Genomic DNA, 19,800 nt, shown 5'->3' on the forward strand with positions numbered 1-19,800 from the left:
AGTTTATATAATCCCCAGACAATAGACAAAACTCCACAATCAAAATTACAATTGAGCAAAGGGGTTCAGAATTTAGATAATTAATTTGTCTCATCAAATAAAATAAGGTTCACTTAACTAGGACCATACTCTTGGATAGCAGTTTTCCTAAAATTGTCAATCCCTATTTGAACATTCTCTACAAGCATTCTCAATTCCAGCTATTCAAGGATGAACTCTAAAAATACTTTCTTTAACTGAAATAATAAAAGATTTCTCCCTTTTCTTAAACTAATCATTATTCTAATCTAGTCAGCATACTGGGGGAAGAGCATTGCTTCTGCCCTAATGATTTCAAAAGGGAGAACTTTCTAACTAGTTACCTCAAAGAAAGTGATTGGTCTTTAGTAATAGGGTAAAAAAGAAAAAAAGGGCATTTCTTTTTCATCCAGATTAGCCTAAAGATTTCAGACTAAAATTCTAGGGAAAAGATTTCCTTGATTTTGTGGCAGGAGAAGTCTGCTTTCACTGAAGTCATTCTAGACTCTGGTTTTCAAATCTAGTCCCCCTCTATCTTGTGTCTGCCTCCCTCTCTCCATTCATATTGTCACTATATCAAATTAGGTCTTCATCAACTCTTTCCTGGACCATTACTATAGCCTCTGAACAATTCTCCCTGCCTCGAGGCTCTCCCCTGTCCAATTCATCTTCCACGAAACTGCCAAAGGGATTTGGTAGCTAACTTAGCTCCAACCTACCTTTCCATACTTCTTATACATAAGTCACTTTGACATACCCTACAGTACAGCCAAAATGAACTTTATGAATTCTTCACACATATCTCATCCCACAATTTTAAACCTCTGCATGGACCCAACTCCAAGAATCCTTAGTTTTCTTTAAAGTTCACCTCAGATGCTACCTCCTACCTGAGACCTTTCCTACTTTCCCTAGCTACTAGCAGCAAAGATTACCCTATATTTATTTTGTACCTGTCTTGTTTAGACTTATGTGTGTGCATGATGTCTCCCCAGTATAATACCAGTTAATTGAAACAACAAATGCTTCATTTAGATCTTTTTATCTCAGATTCTGGTACATAATAAACATTTAATACATCTTTGTTGATACATTGATCAATCAAGGAAAAGAGATTGATCAATCAAAGCAAAGAGTCCAGGGATGACAGTGGTAGCATCCCAAGAAATGGAAGAAAAGACTTGGGTCTTTTGTGGAATAAAGATTCCCCTAATACAGAAACAGGGCAGCCAGCTGGCACAGAAGATAGAGTGACTGAGATCAGGAAGAACTAAATTCCAATCTAGCATCAGATATTTATGAGTTTGGAATCCTAGGCAAGTCATTTAACACTTTTTGCCTTTTCTCCTCAGCAAAATGAGATGGAAAAGGAGATGGCAAACTACTCCAAGTAATTTTGTCAAGAAAACCCTAAATGGGGTCTCAAAAAGATGGACATGACTGAAAATTATTTTAAAAATATAGGAATACCTTCATCTTTCATAGACCCCTAGGAAATACTGGAATGCTCCATACTATGCCCCTAGGAACACCTTTTCTTCCTTCTTAAGTTATCATTTCCCTAATTTGTTAAATGACTAGTACTAGCAAAGTTACTAGAACATAACTCAGACCATCTCAGAATATTGGGTAGGATTCTTGGAGTAGAGAAGGATATTTTTCAAGACAAACTAATATCCTTAACCAAAACTTGAAACACTGATACATAGAAAATAGAGAAGGGTCGGAGAAGCAGTAATATAGTATTTAAAATTCCAGTGGACCTTAGCACAAATAATTCATTTTACAGATGAAGAAACTAGCCCAAATCAGTTTAACTAACTTGCTAGAAGATACATCTGTGGTTAAGCAGCAGAGGCAAGATTTTAATCTTGGGCCTCAGACTTCAAATCTACTGTTCTTTCTACACTGAATTGACCTTAAAGTATAAATAGTAGGCATTTCTTGAAGGAACTAGGTGATTGAGTCATTCATGAGCGAAAGTCAATCTAGGGAATTATTTGCCCAAAACTGAGCAAGGATTCTTGTTATTTTGCATGAATGTGGGGTAATGATAAAGAATGTACTATGTTAAGAAGGAATAACCCTGTCAAATCTTAGAGTGGTTTTTCTACCTTAAATCATTCAGCTCTCTTGGATCCAATCTATAAAATGAGGAAGCAACCTCTTATCAATACAAATAAAAACATAAGTAAACTAGCTTTCTAATCAGCTCTTGAGATCTAGTTATATTCAAGTATAATCATTTAATCAAGAATATAAATATGTTGGCAATATAATATGGTAAAGAGAGTCTGGATTTGGATTTTTAAGACTTGGGTTTGAATGCTGGCTATCATTTTTTGTTATTATTGTTCAGTTGTTTCAGTCACGTTCAACTCTTTGTGATCTCATTTGGTGTTTTCATGGCCGAGATATTGGAGTGATTTGCCATTTCTTTCTCCAGTTCGTTTTATAGATGAAGAAACTTAAGCCAATGTGGTTGAGTGACTTGTCCAGGATCACACAGGTCTGAGACCAGATATGAACTCAAGAATATAGTGTTCCTGATTCTGGACCCAGCCCTACACTATCATACAACTAACAATATGACTTCATCCAAATAACTTTTAAGTCTCAGATCCTTAACTTTTTCAATTATAAAAGGTGGCTAAAAATATTTATACTAACTCACTCACACTGGTCATCAATCCATCAACATTTATTTTAATAAATACATCTCTTATGTAGCAGGTACTATACTAGATAGCAAGAATCCACAGAATGAGACAACCCTATTCTCAAGGAGCTTGTAAAGAAAATGATTTGTAAATCTTAAAATACTCTATAAAATGTGAGCTATCATTATTATTACCAAGTCAGCAGTCCCAAGCCTTAAGGCTTCTTGGTATCGAATCTATTTAATTTTAAATAGACCAGAAAACACTGACTAAGGTGGACTTGAGGCTGATTTTTCAGAGGGGAAGGGAAAAAACATGATTAAGTGCTCAGCAGAAAATAAATGATGTGAAGAGGGGAGAAATAAATACTGATACAGTAAGAGAACAAAATGAAGGGGCTGCAGGAATATAGGTAATACAAAAAAAATGTCTCTTGGCAGAGGATGATAATATTGGGAAAAGAAAAGGGCATAAAGTGGAGAATAAATAATAAAAACAAAATCCTATGATTCTATAAGTCGATGTAAAATGTGCTTCTCAACTATTTAAGTGCCAAGCCTAAGTATGATTAATAATGCTTCTTATTAATCCTTCATTCTCTCTGACTTACAACATCCCTGTGAGACAGAGCAGAAACAATAAATGAAGATGAAGTAGCTAGAAAGTGGCGTGAATGGGAAGAAAGTGGACACACTAAATTGCTTAAGAAGAAATAAAGCTTTGAGAGAGGAACCACAGAATGGACATTTTGAACTGATTTCTGGGGGTTTTGCCCATTTCAAATACTAATAGTTGACAGCATGGAATTTCAGTGCTCATCACCAAAAAACCTTGAGAGAGATGGGGTTTTCTGAATATTTCCAAGTATCGGAGCTCCTGAACCAGATTGTTAACATTATGAACAGGATCAGTGGATTCACTTCACCAAATGCTGCTGATACTTCCAGTGCAATGAGACTTCAAGGCTCTCCACACATAAAATGTGAATTGCATCAAGCCACCAAACAAATGGAAAATGAATTCATTTGGTTGCCAGTCAACCTAGTGATTTTGTTGAATTCAGGTAGTATTTTCCTTTGTTTAAGCCCATTTAATCAGACACTTGCTGTTGTTAAATGAGGTTTGGGGTTTGAGCATAATTAATTCCTCCTAAGCATCATAATTGTATCTTAACTATTTGTCCCTAGGTCAAGGCATAGATAACTGAGAAAAGCAGGAACTTAGCAATAATCATCAGCTCAGTACATTTTCAAGAACAGACAATAATTTGTTTTTTTAATTAAAAAATTAATCAAATAGTTTGATAAGTTTCCATTTCTATATAGAACAGTAGATCATCTAAAGAAATTCAAGGGAAGAGTTGATGATACAAGTCAAGGACACATCACTAAACTTCATTGTTCTTTATGACAAATATGCTTTTCAGATCTCCCTATCTAATCCTGGTCTTATTCCAGAGTCCTAAGTCTATAACACCAACTGCCTACTGGACATGTCCTACTGGATGTCCTTTAGGCGTCTCTTCCTCAGCACATTTAAAACAGAACAAACCATTCTGTTCCAAATTTCCCCATCTCTGTCAAGGGCATCACATCCTTCTAGTCACCCAGGTTTGAAATCTCAGAGTAATCTTCAGCTCCTTACTCGTTCAACCCACATCTTCAATCATAGATCAAGTCTTATTGATTTTCTCTCTAGTCATTCATGCGACAAGCATATATTAAGTACTTGCTGGGCTGTTAGATGGTTCAGTGGATAAATTGCTTTGCCTGGAATCGGGAAGACCTATGTTCAAAATATAGCTTCAGTCACTTACCAACTGTGTGATCCTAGGCAAGTCATTTAACCTCTTTTTGCTTTAATCCACTAGAGAAGAAAAATGGCAAGCCACTCCAGTATCTGCAAAAAAACTTCAAGGATAATATGGTCCATGGAGGCAACAAATAGTTGGAAACAACTGAACAAATGAGCAACAAGGTTCCAGGGAAGGGAAGAAAAAGGGAAGAGAAAAGAGAAGGGAAACAAAAAGCAAAAGGCACCGATATAGTTTTTATTGTAGGCAGACACTGTGCTAAGTGCTTTTATAAATATTATTTTATCCTCTCCGGGATCCTGTAAGGTAGATGACATTATTATACTCAGAAAAACTGAGGTAGAGATTAAGTGCCTTGCTTAAAGGTACACAGCTAACAAGTGTATGAGGACAGATTTGATTCCCTGAACTATCAGCTGCCTTTGCACTATAAAATATGGTCCCTGGTCTCAAGAATCTCACATTCTAATGAGGAAGATAGCACAAAAAGAAATGGATAAATATAAGATATTCAATGTAAATGGAAGATTTTTAGAAGGCAGTGGCGGGGGGGAGATTGGGATACTGCTACAAAAAAAATGGAATTTGATCTGAGTCTTAAAGGATGTCAGGATGCAGAGGAAAGAAGGGGAAGGATTCCAAACACAAGGGAACTCTTGGTTTCTCTCAGATCCTCAAATCCATATGACCAGTACTATTCCAATTATTCTTCCCTCTTCAAGTCTTCCCTCTCCACTGGCCACATAGTTTATCAATGAGGATTTCCTAACATCTAGGTCTGGTCCTTTGTAGGCCTTATATAAATATTTAGTTCCCTTCCCTTACTTTCCTTATAGAATCTAAGTCCCTTGAAGGAAGTAATGCAATCTAATATAGTAACTTATACATAGCAGGGACTTAATAAATGCTTCTTGATTAATTGGGTCATAGTAAGGCTTCATTCAATTTTTCTTCCCTGCCCCCAAGGATTTTTTTTCAGTTGTTGGCTCCTCATCTAATGTTCTCAATTTATTATCAGAATTTAGGTGCTAAATTAGTTTCCTTCTCTCAATTCTTCTTTCCCTCCCTACTGGGGAACGACAGTGTATAATCTTGAGGCAAAGGCCCTTGGTCTGAACTCCATTTGTGTGTCTTATCTGCCTTGAAGCTCACTCAAAGGATTTCCAAAATAAAGGCCCATCACCCATCTGCAGCAGGACTTTCCCTTTAATAGACTTTTTCCAACCATGTGTTTCATCTCCATTTTATACAATGGCCCTGGTTAATCATCTGAAGCTTCTACCCAAAGCCTCCTTAACTACCTATAACAGAGATAGGTTGAGTAGTAACTGATAGCAAACTTTATATCTGCGAACTAATGTTTTTAAACCCACCTAGGACAGCAGCTATTGAACAAAGATAATTGCAGGACTTTTAGCTCCCATAGTATGAGTATACATAAGTATAAAGGTATTATTTAATTTTTCCTAATATATTGAAAATTCTTTATGTCACCAGGTTATCTAGCTTAGAATTTTAGAATATCTGGATATAATTTTTTCCTACTTCAAGTGAAAAACAAAGAAATTCTTTGAGCAGGGGAGAGAAAATAAATAAATATTTTTTCTTTTTCTACCTTAACCTTAGAACTAAGATGAGCCACAGGTCCAGCACACAGGAATTCACCATGTTATCCCAACAAAATATTTAATGACTTGTTCTAAGCAAGGATGAAGGATGGGATGAATTTTGTAATGACCCAAAGAGAATGTATTATTTTTGTGTTCCTGCCCACAAGATATGCATGAAATGCAAGTTGGTCTTTTTATTAGTATAGGTAAAAGGTTTGGAGGATCACATATTATCTACCATCCAAGTCACCAGGGCAAAAGAAATTATTCTTAAAAGAGTAGAAGAAAAGTTGCAAAGGAGAAACAAAAAAGGAAAATGCAATTGGAATAGAAGAGGATTTTTTTAACCATCATAAGGATGTTGGAAAATGGAAGAATATCATTTGGGGAAGGGAGGGAAGAAGGCTCACTGAAGGTCTGGAGATATTCAATAGTTATGAAGGTCTTCCTAAGGAAGGTGAAGTTGGACCATCTGAAGATCATGAAATTGTAGAGTTAACATTAAAAGAGATCTTAGAGACCATCTAGTCTAATAACCTCATGTTACAGAAAAAGAAACTGAGTCCTGGAGAGATGAAATGATTTATCCAAGATGATACAATTATTAAGAAGCAGAATCAGGATTCAAACCTAGGTCCTCTTATTCCACATTCAGCATACTTTCCTCTGCACCATAGTAGGAGAAAAGGACTCCTATTCTAAGGATATATTATATAGATTCATAAGTATCATTAGGGAAAAAAGTCATCCAATAATAGTAATAGAAAAAAGACAAATGGAGGAGGTTAGTAATTCTTAATGAGGGGTACCAAGATAAAAATATGTCAACTAGATATGAGCAATGGAAAAGCAAATCAATTAGGACATGATTTCTCAAACTTAATGATGACTAACCTTTTCTAGCAATTCACATGGGAAAAATTATACCACCAGAAAGAACCTAGGAAACATTATAAGAGATTATGATGGTCTGAACAAAAAAATGAAGGCCTTAGGGACACTACTAGCATTTTCATCACTCTGAGTGATAGATATTAAACATTAATCAATGTCTAATTAGTGAACTTAAAGTAAGGGTTTCAAACAAGTTTCGGAACCAAATAAGTATTTAAAATGATGGTGTCTAAAAAAGACATTTGTATTTCTGGATAACAACTTAAAATACTGGAGTGGTCGTATTTCTAGAGAATTTAAAATAATGGACTGGTTCAATTAAGCCCCCCCCCAATTAAGTTGTGGGGAAGATTTTAAAAATAAAAATGATAAAATGAAATAGTATCTGCCCTCAAAAGAGGGAGATCACTAACAATAAGAAGAATCAAAGAAGATTTCACTGAAAAGATGGCATCAAACTAACCCTTGGGGCATGTTAATAATTCTTAGGGGCAAAGGAAAGGAGTGAGTGAACTCCAGTTTCCGAACATGTTGCCATTATTGTTGTCTAGTCATTTCAGTTTATCCAACTCTTCATGAGCCTCTTTAGGGTTTTCTTGGAAAAGATATTGGAGTAGTTTGCTGTTTTCTTCTCCAGTTTATATTACAGATGAGAAAACTGAGAGAAAAAGGGTGAAATGACTAGCCCAGGGTCACAGAGTTGGCAAGTATCTGAGGCAAGATTTGAACCCAGAAAGAGATGAGTCTTCCTGACCTCCAGTATTCTATCTACTGTACCACCTAGCTGCCTTCCAAATGTAGGAGTAGACTTATGCAAATACATAAAAAAACAGGAAAGGGAATGGTGATTTCAGCAAAAGCTAGCCCAGGTTAGTCCAAGATTATAATCTTGGGCTAAAACACAGAAATCTTGGAAAGGAGTGATAAGAGTTAAGGTTGGAAAGACAAGCTGGAGCCATAATATTGAGGTCAAGCTAACAAGTTTATATTTCAGAATAAAGGTAATAAGGAGCCATTGATGGCTTCTGAGCAAATAAATGACAAGATCAGACCTAAATTTCAGGAAGATTATTTTGACAGTTATCAGGAGAATAGATTGGAGTGGCAGAGACACTAGAAACAAGAAGAATAATTAGGAAGCTATTTTTTTTAGGATTTTGCAAGGCAAATGGGGTTAAGTGGCTTGCCCAAGACCACACAGCTAGGTAATTATCAAGTGTCTGAGACCGGATTTGAACCCAGGTACTCCTGACTCCAAGGCCAGTGCTTTATCCACTATGCCACCTAACCGCCCCAGGAAGCTATTTTTAAAAAAAGAGATGCTGAGGGCTTGAACTAAGGTAGTAGAGCAGAAGTAGGAATATAGATGAAGGAGGTATTATAGAGGACCTACAAGATTTGGTCTTCCATCCTTTACTTATGTGATGAGGAACTAACTGATGAACTAACCTGATCCACTTTAGGACCATTCTATTATTATTAGGAAGTTTTTCTTTATATTATTTTCAAATTTACTTCTCTGCACTCATGACTGCTAGTTATATAGCCTTCATGGCCAGGTGACTGGGACTGATGAAAAAGTCTAAAGTGACTTTGAGGTTGTGAGCATCAGTAAGAGGGATAATGGAGCTGTCTTGGGCAGGAAAAGGAATATTTGCAAGAAAGACAGAATTAGGAATGAAAATAATGAATTCTACTCACTACATGAGGAAAATCATAATAATTGTCCTCAAGCATTCAAAAGGAATACTGTGGAAGGATCATGCAAAAGATATAATAGGTTATTTCTAGCCAAAGAGTAGATAAAGGAGAAATATATAGAAGTTGCAAAAACAAACAAACAAACGAATTCTTGCTTTGATGTAAGGAAAAACTTCCTAAAGAGTTGTCCAAAAGTAGAATGAACTGCCTTAGCAGATAAATGGTTGCACTTCACTTTAGGGCTTCAAGGAAAGGCTGAATGACCCATTATTGGATACCTGTCAGTTAATAAGCATTTATTAAGTGACTACTATGCCAGATATTCTCCTAAATTCTGGGAATAACCCTAAATAACCCCTAAAAAAAGACACAAGCTCTCTACTCTCAAAGAGTTCACAATGCAGTGGAAGATACAATTGAGCTGTTCGATATTTTAAGTAATTGTCTAAATAAATTTTTTTCCTAAATGGAAAGAATATCAGTTTATAGATGACATGAAGCTAGAGGCATAGACAACAAATTGAATAACAGTTGGGATCTGAAATAATATCAACAGACTAAAATAAATTTGAAAAGATCAAAATTAATAAATCCTGAGGTGATAAAGGTGAATAAATAACTTTACATAAATATAAATTTCCATATCAGAATACAAAAAATAGAGAAGAATAGAGAAGAAATGACTTGGCACTGGTGGACTCCAAGCTCAATTAGTTAATAATATTATTTTACAGTCTTCCAAAAAGCTAAGATTGTTGACTGAATCAAGAAGCATGGTATCTGAAATGCAAAAGTCCCATCTGATCAGACCACAAGTGTAATATCATATTCTCTTTTTGTGGCCCCAATTTAAGATAGAAGTTGACAAACTGAAGAGTAAATAAAGGAGAGTAATGAGTGTGGAGGAGAAGGACTGTGTATCAATGCATAAGAAGATTAGTTTAAAAAAACTACAGCTATGCCTTCTATAATGCAACTTTTCCATTGAAGTTTTGATATATATTGCATGTCAGCATAAGAAATTAAATGGACTTTTACGAAAATTTTGCAGAAGCCACAGAAAACACACAAAGGCCAGAAGACAAAACAAAAAGAAGTTGAGAAACCCAGAAATGCATACAATATATATATAAAGTATTTATAATATAACATATTATATATTTTAAGGTACTGTAAACATCCCATAAGAAAGAAAAAAATTCAGACTTATTCTCTTGATACAAAGCGAAGCCAAAAAAATTTCATGTGGATGTTCCAGATTCCAGGGGTGCTGTGCTCCTAACCCCAACTATGTGGAAGTGATAAATATAATATTTAGATTAGAGAATAGGAGGGACATGATAGCATTCTTGAAGTCCTAGAAGAGATAACACATAGAAAGATTAATGTTGTTTTTCTTGGCCATGAAGGATATATAACTAGCAGTCATGAGTGCAGAGAAGTAAATTTGAAAATAATATAAGGAAAAACTTCCTAATAATAATAGAATGGTCCTAAAGTGGATCAGGTTAGTTCATCAGTTAGTTCCTTATCACATAAGTAAAGGATGGAAGATCATTTGTTAGGGAAGTTTTAGATTATTGCATATTGTGTATTGTTATAGATTGTGTGATTATGTGACTACTTAAATACTCTTCAACAACATGATAAATGGAGAATATTAACCACCATTCATAGAATTTCAGAATTAGGACATCTCAGGTCAATCTCCACTGAAATTATGAATGTTGTTTACAATATCCCCAATAAATGGCCACCCATCCTCTAGTGATAGGGAACACTCTTTCTCTCATTCTCTCTCTCTCTCTCTCTCTCTCTCTCTCTCTCTCTCTCTCTCACACACACACACACACACACACACACACACACACACACACCTCCCTCCAAGCCTTCTCTAGGAAGATCTATTAAAAGTTTTTATTTTTTTATTTGTTGTTTCATTTTTATGTGGAGCCAACGTCTATTCCCTGTAACTTCAGAGAACCACAGAATTTCAGAGTTAGAGGAGGCTTCAGTGGTCATTTAATCCAACCAATTACCCCCAAAACATTCCCATTATTAGCTCACATTTATATAGACTTTCTATCATATTGGTTTAGCAGCTGTATCTGAGTACTTTTCTACCTCGCCCTTCCCTAGTTTAAATTTTGTTTCATTTCATCCCTGATAAGGTAATCATATGTTCACACTTCTTTCTATTTATTTTAGGAATGAAACAAACAACTTTGTGTTAGATTAGAAATGAATGAGAGATGCGTACCATTACCAAAGGAAGGAACAGAGTAACCAGTTTCATTGTTATCATGAATAAGAAGAAATGATTATGGGGTATTGAATGGAAGTTGGTGAGCCAGTGAATTTTTGAAAATGATAAAAAGAAAAGTGATAAAGATTCTTCAATTAGATTATTCTGTGTATATTCAGTCCTCAGTAATTCCCCAGATAATTTCTATGTGCATCTTAAAAAAAAAAAGACATTCAAGATCTTGGGAAATGTTCTCAGTGCTTAAATTCCCTCATCAGTATTGGGTACATTGAGTTCGTTTACATAGATTGTACTATGTGTTAGAGACAGAGCAGCCAATGAAATAGAATGTAATCTGGGAAGCAAATAAAAGCTCCTAGGAGATGTGGTCCTCTAGAAGACAACACTGAAATGGGGAAAAAAGTTCACATGCATTAGGTACTTGGATGGGAACTGGCTTATTAGATGTATCAAGCCCTGACTGCCCTCTGCTCTTGCACATGTCTAATCTTGGAAGCTGGTTAATTCCCACCTGAATCTTTGGTCTCAAAACAGATATTGGACCAATAAGTCAAGAGCAATTAAAGATTATTAGGGCAGGTGTTAATAAACCCAGAATTCAGTCTTGCAGTTGTTCTTTAAATTTTAATAATAACTGAATTGAATTCTTTGGACCTCAATGTCCAAAGAGTTGGGTGTATGCTGTATAACCCTATAACTGAATCCCTTCGGGGTCTAAATTGTTTTATTCCTTAACTGTAACCTCTCCATGACTGGATCACTAATTCCTTGACTGTGCCAATATCAACTAATAGCCTCACTGCTTAGATCTCTCCTGGTCCTTAGAAGGAAGTCTAATTCATCAACTGCACAGTTCCTACTTAGTTTGATACTTTGGATTCTTGCATTCCATTTGGAGAATTGCATTCTGCTTGCCTCTCAGTGACCTTCAGACTCATGTTCCATTATGCCCACCCATGAAGTAACCATCCCTTCCCTAGCTCCCATGGTGTGATGTCCACACTGCCCAAAAGGTCTGCCTGGATTCCTCATCCTGAACTGTTGTTCCTTGGCCTATCAAGGTACCACCTAACCCTTACTAATGTAAGAAAAAAGCAAACAAACTTAGCAAGGATTTTATCAATTATATGATTAATTCAAAGTCAAGTTAATATCCACAGTGTTTTCTCCCTTTGGTTAAAATATAGTTAACATTAACATTAAACTGAATAAAAAGAAAGCCTGTGGCACCATGCTAATTATTTCAAAGAATATACCATTTGCTATTGCAGCATCTCAGAGAACTTCCTTCAGCATACATCAATTTATATTGCTTGTACCCAGTTGTACACAATGAAAGTGAGGAGAATTTACTACTTTGAATCTACTGACTGAACCTGTTTTAGATGAAATATAACTATAGTATCTAGGCTCCCTCCCCTTTATGTGCAAACCAGAAAAGCTAACCCTAGTGTGAGGCACTAGATGGCTCAATACTCACTCAAAACTATAGCTAATGAGGCCACACAAATGTGCTTAATTTCACAAGCCAGCTAGAAGACACATTACTTCAAAGCAAAAGAACATTTAATCAACCAGCACATCAAACTGTGACAAGGAATGATCCACCATCCCTCCCCACTTCCAGTCTCCTGTGTGCACATAGAGTATGTTCACTCTCTCAGAGATAACCATATTTAGCAGGGAACATATCTAAATAGTTCATGTAACCAAGGAACTATGGAACACATATGGGCAGCTCACACATAAGAGACAGATATCTTTAGGGAACATGTATAAAGAAATATATACCAGGAACCCACAGGGCTAATGTACATATATGGAAAGAATATACATAGGAACCCATGGGGGGAACATGAATATGGCAACTTATACTTCTGGTAATACAGAGAACCAATGTCCTTGAGGAAATCACTGTGATGTAGAGGAAATATTGGACAGAGAAATATGTTTTATAATTGTTGTTCCCTCTGCACTGACCATCTATCTTACATTTAACATTGGTGATGGCAATATGTGTCTCTACCCTCATCCCTTTGTTCAAGTTATTGAGATACAGTCAGATACAGTAGTATGTACCTTATAAACATGCCACTCATTATCTCATCTCTGTTCTCTGAGGGATCTGCCCCCACTTAAGTCTTCCTACATACCCCTTAAAAACACACCCTCTACTCATTTGGCTCACTTGTCTTCCAACAAAGCTTGCCCAGTGTGGGGAGTGTAAGTCCCCACACAGCCTCTTTTACTCCTATATCTTTCCTTACTGTGCATCCTCTCATGGAGGGTTTAGGTTGCTTAGGTTTTTTAGGTAACTTAAGTTTCCTGCCTTTAGACTTTGTTGCCCTTAGTTTTTATTTATCACAATAACACTTTAGGGGAAAAGCTTTTTGTTCCTAAAAGTTCTTCTGGGTCAGTCTTTTTACATGAATTCTTTCATGTTCTGTCTAAACCTTTAGCTGATTATATTGTATCCCTGGCTACAACTGTACTGCTCTCCACCAGGTGTTGTACCTAAGGTACATCCTCACTCTTGGAGTCAATGACTTTGCTAGGCACCTCTATTGGTCTTTCCAATTGCTGAGATGCTCTCTGTAGATCTTTTAATGCCTGGTTAAGGCCTGACCCACCACACAAAGCCAAGGAACCAAGAAAATTCCTAAAGCTTAGACTGAGTTCATCCTTTTTGACTTCACATGTCTAGTACTAATTTGAATTCCAGTCTCAAACATTTGTCCAATTTAAAATTAAGATATGCCTATTTTAGGGGCAGCTAGGTAACACAATGGATAGAACACTGGCCCTGGAGTCAGAAGTACCTGAATTCAAATCTGGGCTCAGACACTTAATAATTGCCTAGCTGTGTGACCTTGGGCAAGTCACTTAACCTCATTGCCTTAAATAAATAAATTTTTAAAGAAAGATATGCCTACTTTACTCCTTCCAAAACCTATTTTAGGTACTTTTCCCTCCACAAAAAAATACACATACACATAGCAGCCATATAGATGCTGGCACAATGAAATCCATCTCCTACCCAAGATTCTTTTAATGAGCCTGTAAATAAAGTTAGAGCAGAAAGAAGCCAGATGAAACATCAAGCCTCACTCCTTTCTTTATTATGTGCATCTGCCAACAACAGAACCCCAGACTTTTGTGTTATAATCTGGCCAGTGCAAATCCTTGCTGTTTTCTTCCAGGACCAATTTCTAGAGACCCTGTTTCCATTATAAATGAACCATTTCCTCCCCATGGATACAGGCAATGCAACTGTTGTTGGGTAATTAGGAGCTGTTCTCAGGATAGTTTTTACCCTTTATTCTATGGTTCTAAAGCTCTTTGAATAATGTAGATCTTTTAGCTTGCCTTTACACCAGAAAACAGAGTCAGAGATTATTTACAGAATCATGAATAAAAATAAAAATTTGGGGCTTAGAAAGATCTTAAAAGTAATCTAGTCTAACCCTTTCCTGAAATATGAATCCAATCCAATTTAAAAGATATTCATAAAGCACTCACTACATGAAATTATAAAATACTTACTATGTGCAAGGCATTGAATAGAATATTGGGGATACAAAGACAAAATCAATCAACAAGCAATCATAAAGTACCTGCTTATGTGCCAGAAACTGCTAAATTCTGGTGGTAGAAAGGCAAAACTATGACAGTTTTTATTCTCAAAAGAGCAGTGAACTAAGGACAGGAGGGTATTTATATAGCATTTTAAAAATTGCTAAACACTTTACTCAGTTTTTTTATTTGAATAACACTTTATTTTTCCCAAATTTATGTAAAAACAATTTTAACATTCATTTTTTAAAATCATGAGTTACAAATTTCTTCCTTCCCTGTTTTCTGAGACAGTAAGGCAATTTGATAAAGATTTTATATATATATACTTCTATCTACATTCAGACTCTACCAGCTGGAGGACTCTCTCTCCTCTAGAGGACATCATTTTTCATCATGAGGCTTTTGGGATTATCTTGGATCATTATATTGTTAAGTCATTCACAGTTGATCATTGAATAATATTGCTGTTACTGTGTGCAATGTTCTCCTGGTTCTGTACATTTCACTTTGTATTAGTTCATATAAGTCTTTCCAGGTTGTTCTGAAATCATCCAGCTCATCATTTCTTATAGTACAATAGTATTTCATTACAATCATATACAACAACTTGTTCAGGAATTCCACAATAAATAGGCATCCCCTCAATTTCTACTTCTTTGCCACCACAAAAAAAAGAGTTACTGTAAATATTTTTGTAAAAAAAAAAATAGGTTCTTTTTTCATTTACAAAAAATCTCTTTGGTATAACAGTCCTAAGAGATAAGTCCCTATCAAAGGGTATGGACGGTCTAACAGTCCTTTGGGCATAGTTCCAAATTGCTCTCCAGAATGATAGGATCAGTTCACAATTCTACCATCAATGCATTAATATCCCACCTTTCTGATCTTTCCCTCAACATTTATTATTTTCCTTCAATCATATTAAACAATCTGATAAGTGTGAAGTGGTACCTCAGAGGTATTTTAATAAAACACTTTCCTCATAACAACCCCCTGAGGTAAGTAGTATAAGTATCATTATCCCCATGTTATATATAAAGGATTAGATTCTGAGAAGCTGTATCTTGTTTATGATTATGAGTGTGTAAGATAGGATTTGAACTCAATCTATCAGCCATGACTAAGTGTTCTAAGCTCTGAATATTCCTGATGATTAGGCACTCACTGTTTTTCCTAAATAACCCATTCCATTTTGAGACACTGCTAATTTTTAGAAATTTCTTTCCTGTACTGAGTCAAAATCTATTCTTTCCATACAAAAACATTAGATTGATTTTTTATTAGATAAAAGAGATTATTCTTTGCCCTATTTCTTATCTAACCTCAATCACTGAATCTGAGTTGCCTCAGTCAAACTGAGCCCTAGGAAAGACCTTAGTGTAAAAAAAGGTCAAGATCTTCCATTGCATCAGAAGCTATCCCCAGTCATCCTGGTTTATATATTGGATTCAGAAGACTCTGGGAGAGAAAATGAGGCTAATGACTGCACAGCGCCCCCTCCCTTAAATCCAATTCATTTGTGTGTCATGGCATCCCTTCCCTGATATCATGGTTCTCTTTAAAAATTAAGAATAAATAACATCAGCACCTTCTAATACATTGGTCCAAGCTCTGCCCTTTTAAATAAAAAATAAGATGAATCTAATCAAAATCTTGGAAAAGAACCCTGAAAAAAAATGGTATATCATATGAAGGTTAAAGATTGCTATAACAATTGCTCACACAACAGTTTCCAAAAGGAGTGGAAGGATTGCAAATTGGCATTCAGGTCCTGTAGGGTCTGAATCAATCCTAATATATGACAAAAGATCAAAAAGTAGACACAAAAAAACCATTAGAGACAACCACAAAAAAGAAAGGGAGAGAGTCTTTTTCTCAGGTTAAGAACTACTATGCAGCAATCCTTAAGAGTAATTCAGAAGAAGGAAGAGAGGATGGAAACAAACATGTCACCTTCAGTTTTTAAGGGACCGCTAGTAGTGCCCAGAGAAAAAAGAGAAGCCCTAAAGTTACTAAAGAGAGATGATTCTTTCTTTAGGAAGCCCTAAGAACTTATTACCTCTGAAGAAAAATTAACTTTTCCCTCTTAAAATTATTATTTAACCATATTCAAATCTACCTGCCTAGTTATGGGAATTGGAATATCCCAGTGAACTGATTCTTCATGGTATTTGAACCTGATGTAAATAACCTTGTCACTTGTCATAGCAAAAAAAAAAAAAAAAAAAAAAAAAACAAGCCACAACAGCAACAAATCCCTAAGAAACAAAAAAAAGTCAATTATGTAACTGAAATTAAGTGAAACAGAAACATACATCCAATCCTTCCTTTTTTCTTTCTTCATCACAAAACCATTGATGTGCCATTCACTTGAAGTCATTCTCTTGAAAATGATCTCCCAAGGCTAATAGAATTCATTCTTTTCATTCATTCAGATCCTGTAGGAATGAAGTTGAAATGTTGAAAGTGCTCAGGTTCAGAACAAACAATCTTGTTGTGAATGTCAAGGATAATATGAAGGACTATTTTTAAAGCTACATATATTGGAAGCAAGAAGACTGAAGAAAGAAGACAATCTCTACTCTAGGTAGAGTTATCATGGACAATGGAAAGGAAGTTGAATGAATTGACCTTTTTCTTTTTTTTCTTTTTTTTTCTTTTTCCCTCTACCAATGAGAACAACCTTCAGACTGTGAAGGATAGAGTAGAAGTGGTTAAGAAGAAATTGAAACTGGAGATTAGTTAGGACATAGTATTAGAGGTAGGAAGAAAATTATAAATCCTTCAAACTATGGATTGGTGAGCTTGATTTGGAATACTGGAACAATTTTAAATAAAATTTTTAAAGGAATGAATTTTTAGGAATATAGAAATGGATATAATGATTACCAAAATCTATCATGACATCTAAAAGAAAGCATACTAGATAAGCCTCACTTTTATTTCTGAAAACTAAAGTAGCAAATCATAGAGATTCTGTAGACAAAGTATACCTAGAGTTCAGTAAATAATAATACATACCATAATACAACCAGACTTGGGAGGGTGAGTTAACACATCAAATGACAGTCTAGATCCAAAAAGATTTAAATTGGCTAGAATATTATGACAAGGCAAATAAAATGTAATTTGAATAAATTATGAATAAACTCAATTTCAAAACCATAAAATAGGGAGGCATAAGATGGACAATTCCTTAAATAATGGGGATTTTACTGGGCTACTATTTGAGTCATTAGTGTAACATAGTAGGCAATAGGTAGTGCTAACACAGCATTTAAGGAGGCATATTGCCAAAGAGAAAATTCTACTCTCCTCTGCTCTTCTCAAACCTCAACTGAAGTTCTATAGATAAGATTTAAGATTAATAGATAAGATTTAAGAAAGGACAGGAAGATGGAGGAAGGAGAAAAAGAAACCAAGACAGTCCTTCCTCTCAAAGAGTTCACTTTCTGATAGAGGGAAACAATACAATAAAAGAAGTATCAGCCATAATTTGGATAGAAAAGTCCTGCAGGCCTTAGAACAGCCATAAAGCAAAAGGTAATGCATCTTCTTTAATATATTTTCATTAATAAAATCATATCAGTTTCTGATGTTGAACTATCTGACAGCACCAAAGAGTTTGGGGATGAGATTTTTTTTATAGGTCTTCAAGAGCTGCTGAGGAGGCAGATGCTAATGCACTGTTAGAGAAAGTTGCCACATTTCATCTCATATAAGAATGGCTTCCTTGGACTATGGTTACAGGGGGCTAGAATGGGGCCAATGATCTGAGGGAGCTGCTGTCTTTATTTTCCCTGACAACTAGTTTCTAAGTCTTTCATTCTTTTGTTGTTCATTTGAGAAGTCATCCAGCTTTCCCACATCCTTATAATCAATAGTTTGCATCTATATGAGCGGTTCTTTACTCAACTGAATGAACTCAAGTTTTGACAGAAACTTCTTTCTTTTAAAGGGAAGGGAGTTCCAAACAAATCTCTGAACATAACATTTATGGATATATTTAAACAAAATATAATGAGACATAGAGTGGTTTCTCCATCAAGGAAGGAAGTTATAGGGGGTTTTCTTCCTTCATTCTATTTTTTGCAACTCTGCAACAGAGCTTCATTTAAGTAGGTACTGCCAACTTTACACGACTCTTTCTTTTTAATCTGAGGGGTAATTGTAGTAAGTCCATTGGCAATTATTGATCTTTCCAACTGAGTTCTCATCTCAAATATTTACCACACACAGAAAAGGTAGGATTATAGGTATATTCCTGCTTATTCTGTTAGAAATTCTTTATGGGCAGCTATGGCATAGTAACAAGAATGCAGAATTGGAATGAACCAACAAATATATGTTAGATACTTTCTATGTATCTCACACTGTGCAAGAAACAAAGAATACTATAAAATACAAGTGCAAATAATAAAACTGAGGATTAGCACTGACTATGGCAGTAATTACTCAATGGTACTAGGCAAGTGATTTTAAGATTTGGGTTTTCTTTTATGCAAAATGAAGAAGATAATATTTGAATTATCTTTTAAATTATTCCCAATTTTAAATCACATGAGTCTAATTGGGATTTCATATTTCAGTATTCCATTACAAAAATCCTCTGTCAGAACTGGAGATAGCTAGCTGAGATCCTCCGTACCTACTCCAGGAAAAACCTGAAATTTTGACCAGAATGAATAACAAACATTAAATTCAATGAAAACCATAAGTGATTTCTTATATTGCAAAATTGCACAAAAAGTCATACAGAAGTGGACACTAATAAAGGAGACCTCTCCGACAAGCAAATAAACTGGGCAAACTTGTAGGACAACCAGACTTATCCAGAGTTACCTACCAGGCTCTGGGAACTGAGGCAGTATGAACAGAGGATTGCAGTATGAAAGCCCCAGTGTAAAGACCTTGGATACTCCATGAGGCTCTTCTATGGAAACCCCAAGCTCAGGGGTTCCTAGATCCCTATTATTCTGTCCTGAGACATCATAGATGCCCTGAAGACCAAGAGGAGGCTGACACTTGGAGAAGGCCAGAAAAGGAACTCTATGACCTAGGGCAAGACCAAGCAGAGGTGACCACATTGAAAAGTGCCTCAGAAAATGGAATCTGACCCTGGAATAAACCCCCCAAATCAAGTACTAAAACTATAGACATAACTAAAGAAAACTAATAGTATAAAAAAATTATTGTAGATCTAGAGATCCTCAAACACTGAAGTAACTCTACAATATCTACAAGCAATGATTCAAAGGGAAA

The 19,800-nt window shown here is 35.6% G+C and overlaps 1 protein-coding gene across 3 annotated transcripts in view; it reads right to left on the bottom strand.

The window, feature by feature from the left end:
• Window positions 1-19,800, bottom strand: part of LOC141521711 (neuronal acetylcholine receptor subunit alpha-7) — a 174,263-nt gene that overhangs the window by 29,306 nt on the left and 125,157 nt on the right. The window contains exon 2 of one of the 3 annotated variants that reach the window (XM_074234545.1): window positions 16,854-16,976. The exons of the other annotated variants lie outside the window; for them this stretch is intronic. Coding sequence (XP_074090646.1) covers window positions 16,854-16,918 — 65 coding nt within the window. The 5' untranslated portion in view covers window positions 16,919-16,976. The remainder of the gene's footprint in view (window positions 1-16,853; window positions 16,977-19,800) is intronic. 3 annotated transcript variants of the gene reach the window in all.

This window comes from Macrotis lagotis, chromosome 4 (assembly GCF_037893015.1).
Source record: "Macrotis lagotis isolate mMagLag1 chromosome 4, bilby.v1.9.chrom.fasta, whole genome shotgun sequence".
Taxonomy (NCBI): Eukaryota; Metazoa; Chordata; class Mammalia; order Peramelemorphia; family Peramelidae; genus Macrotis; species Macrotis lagotis.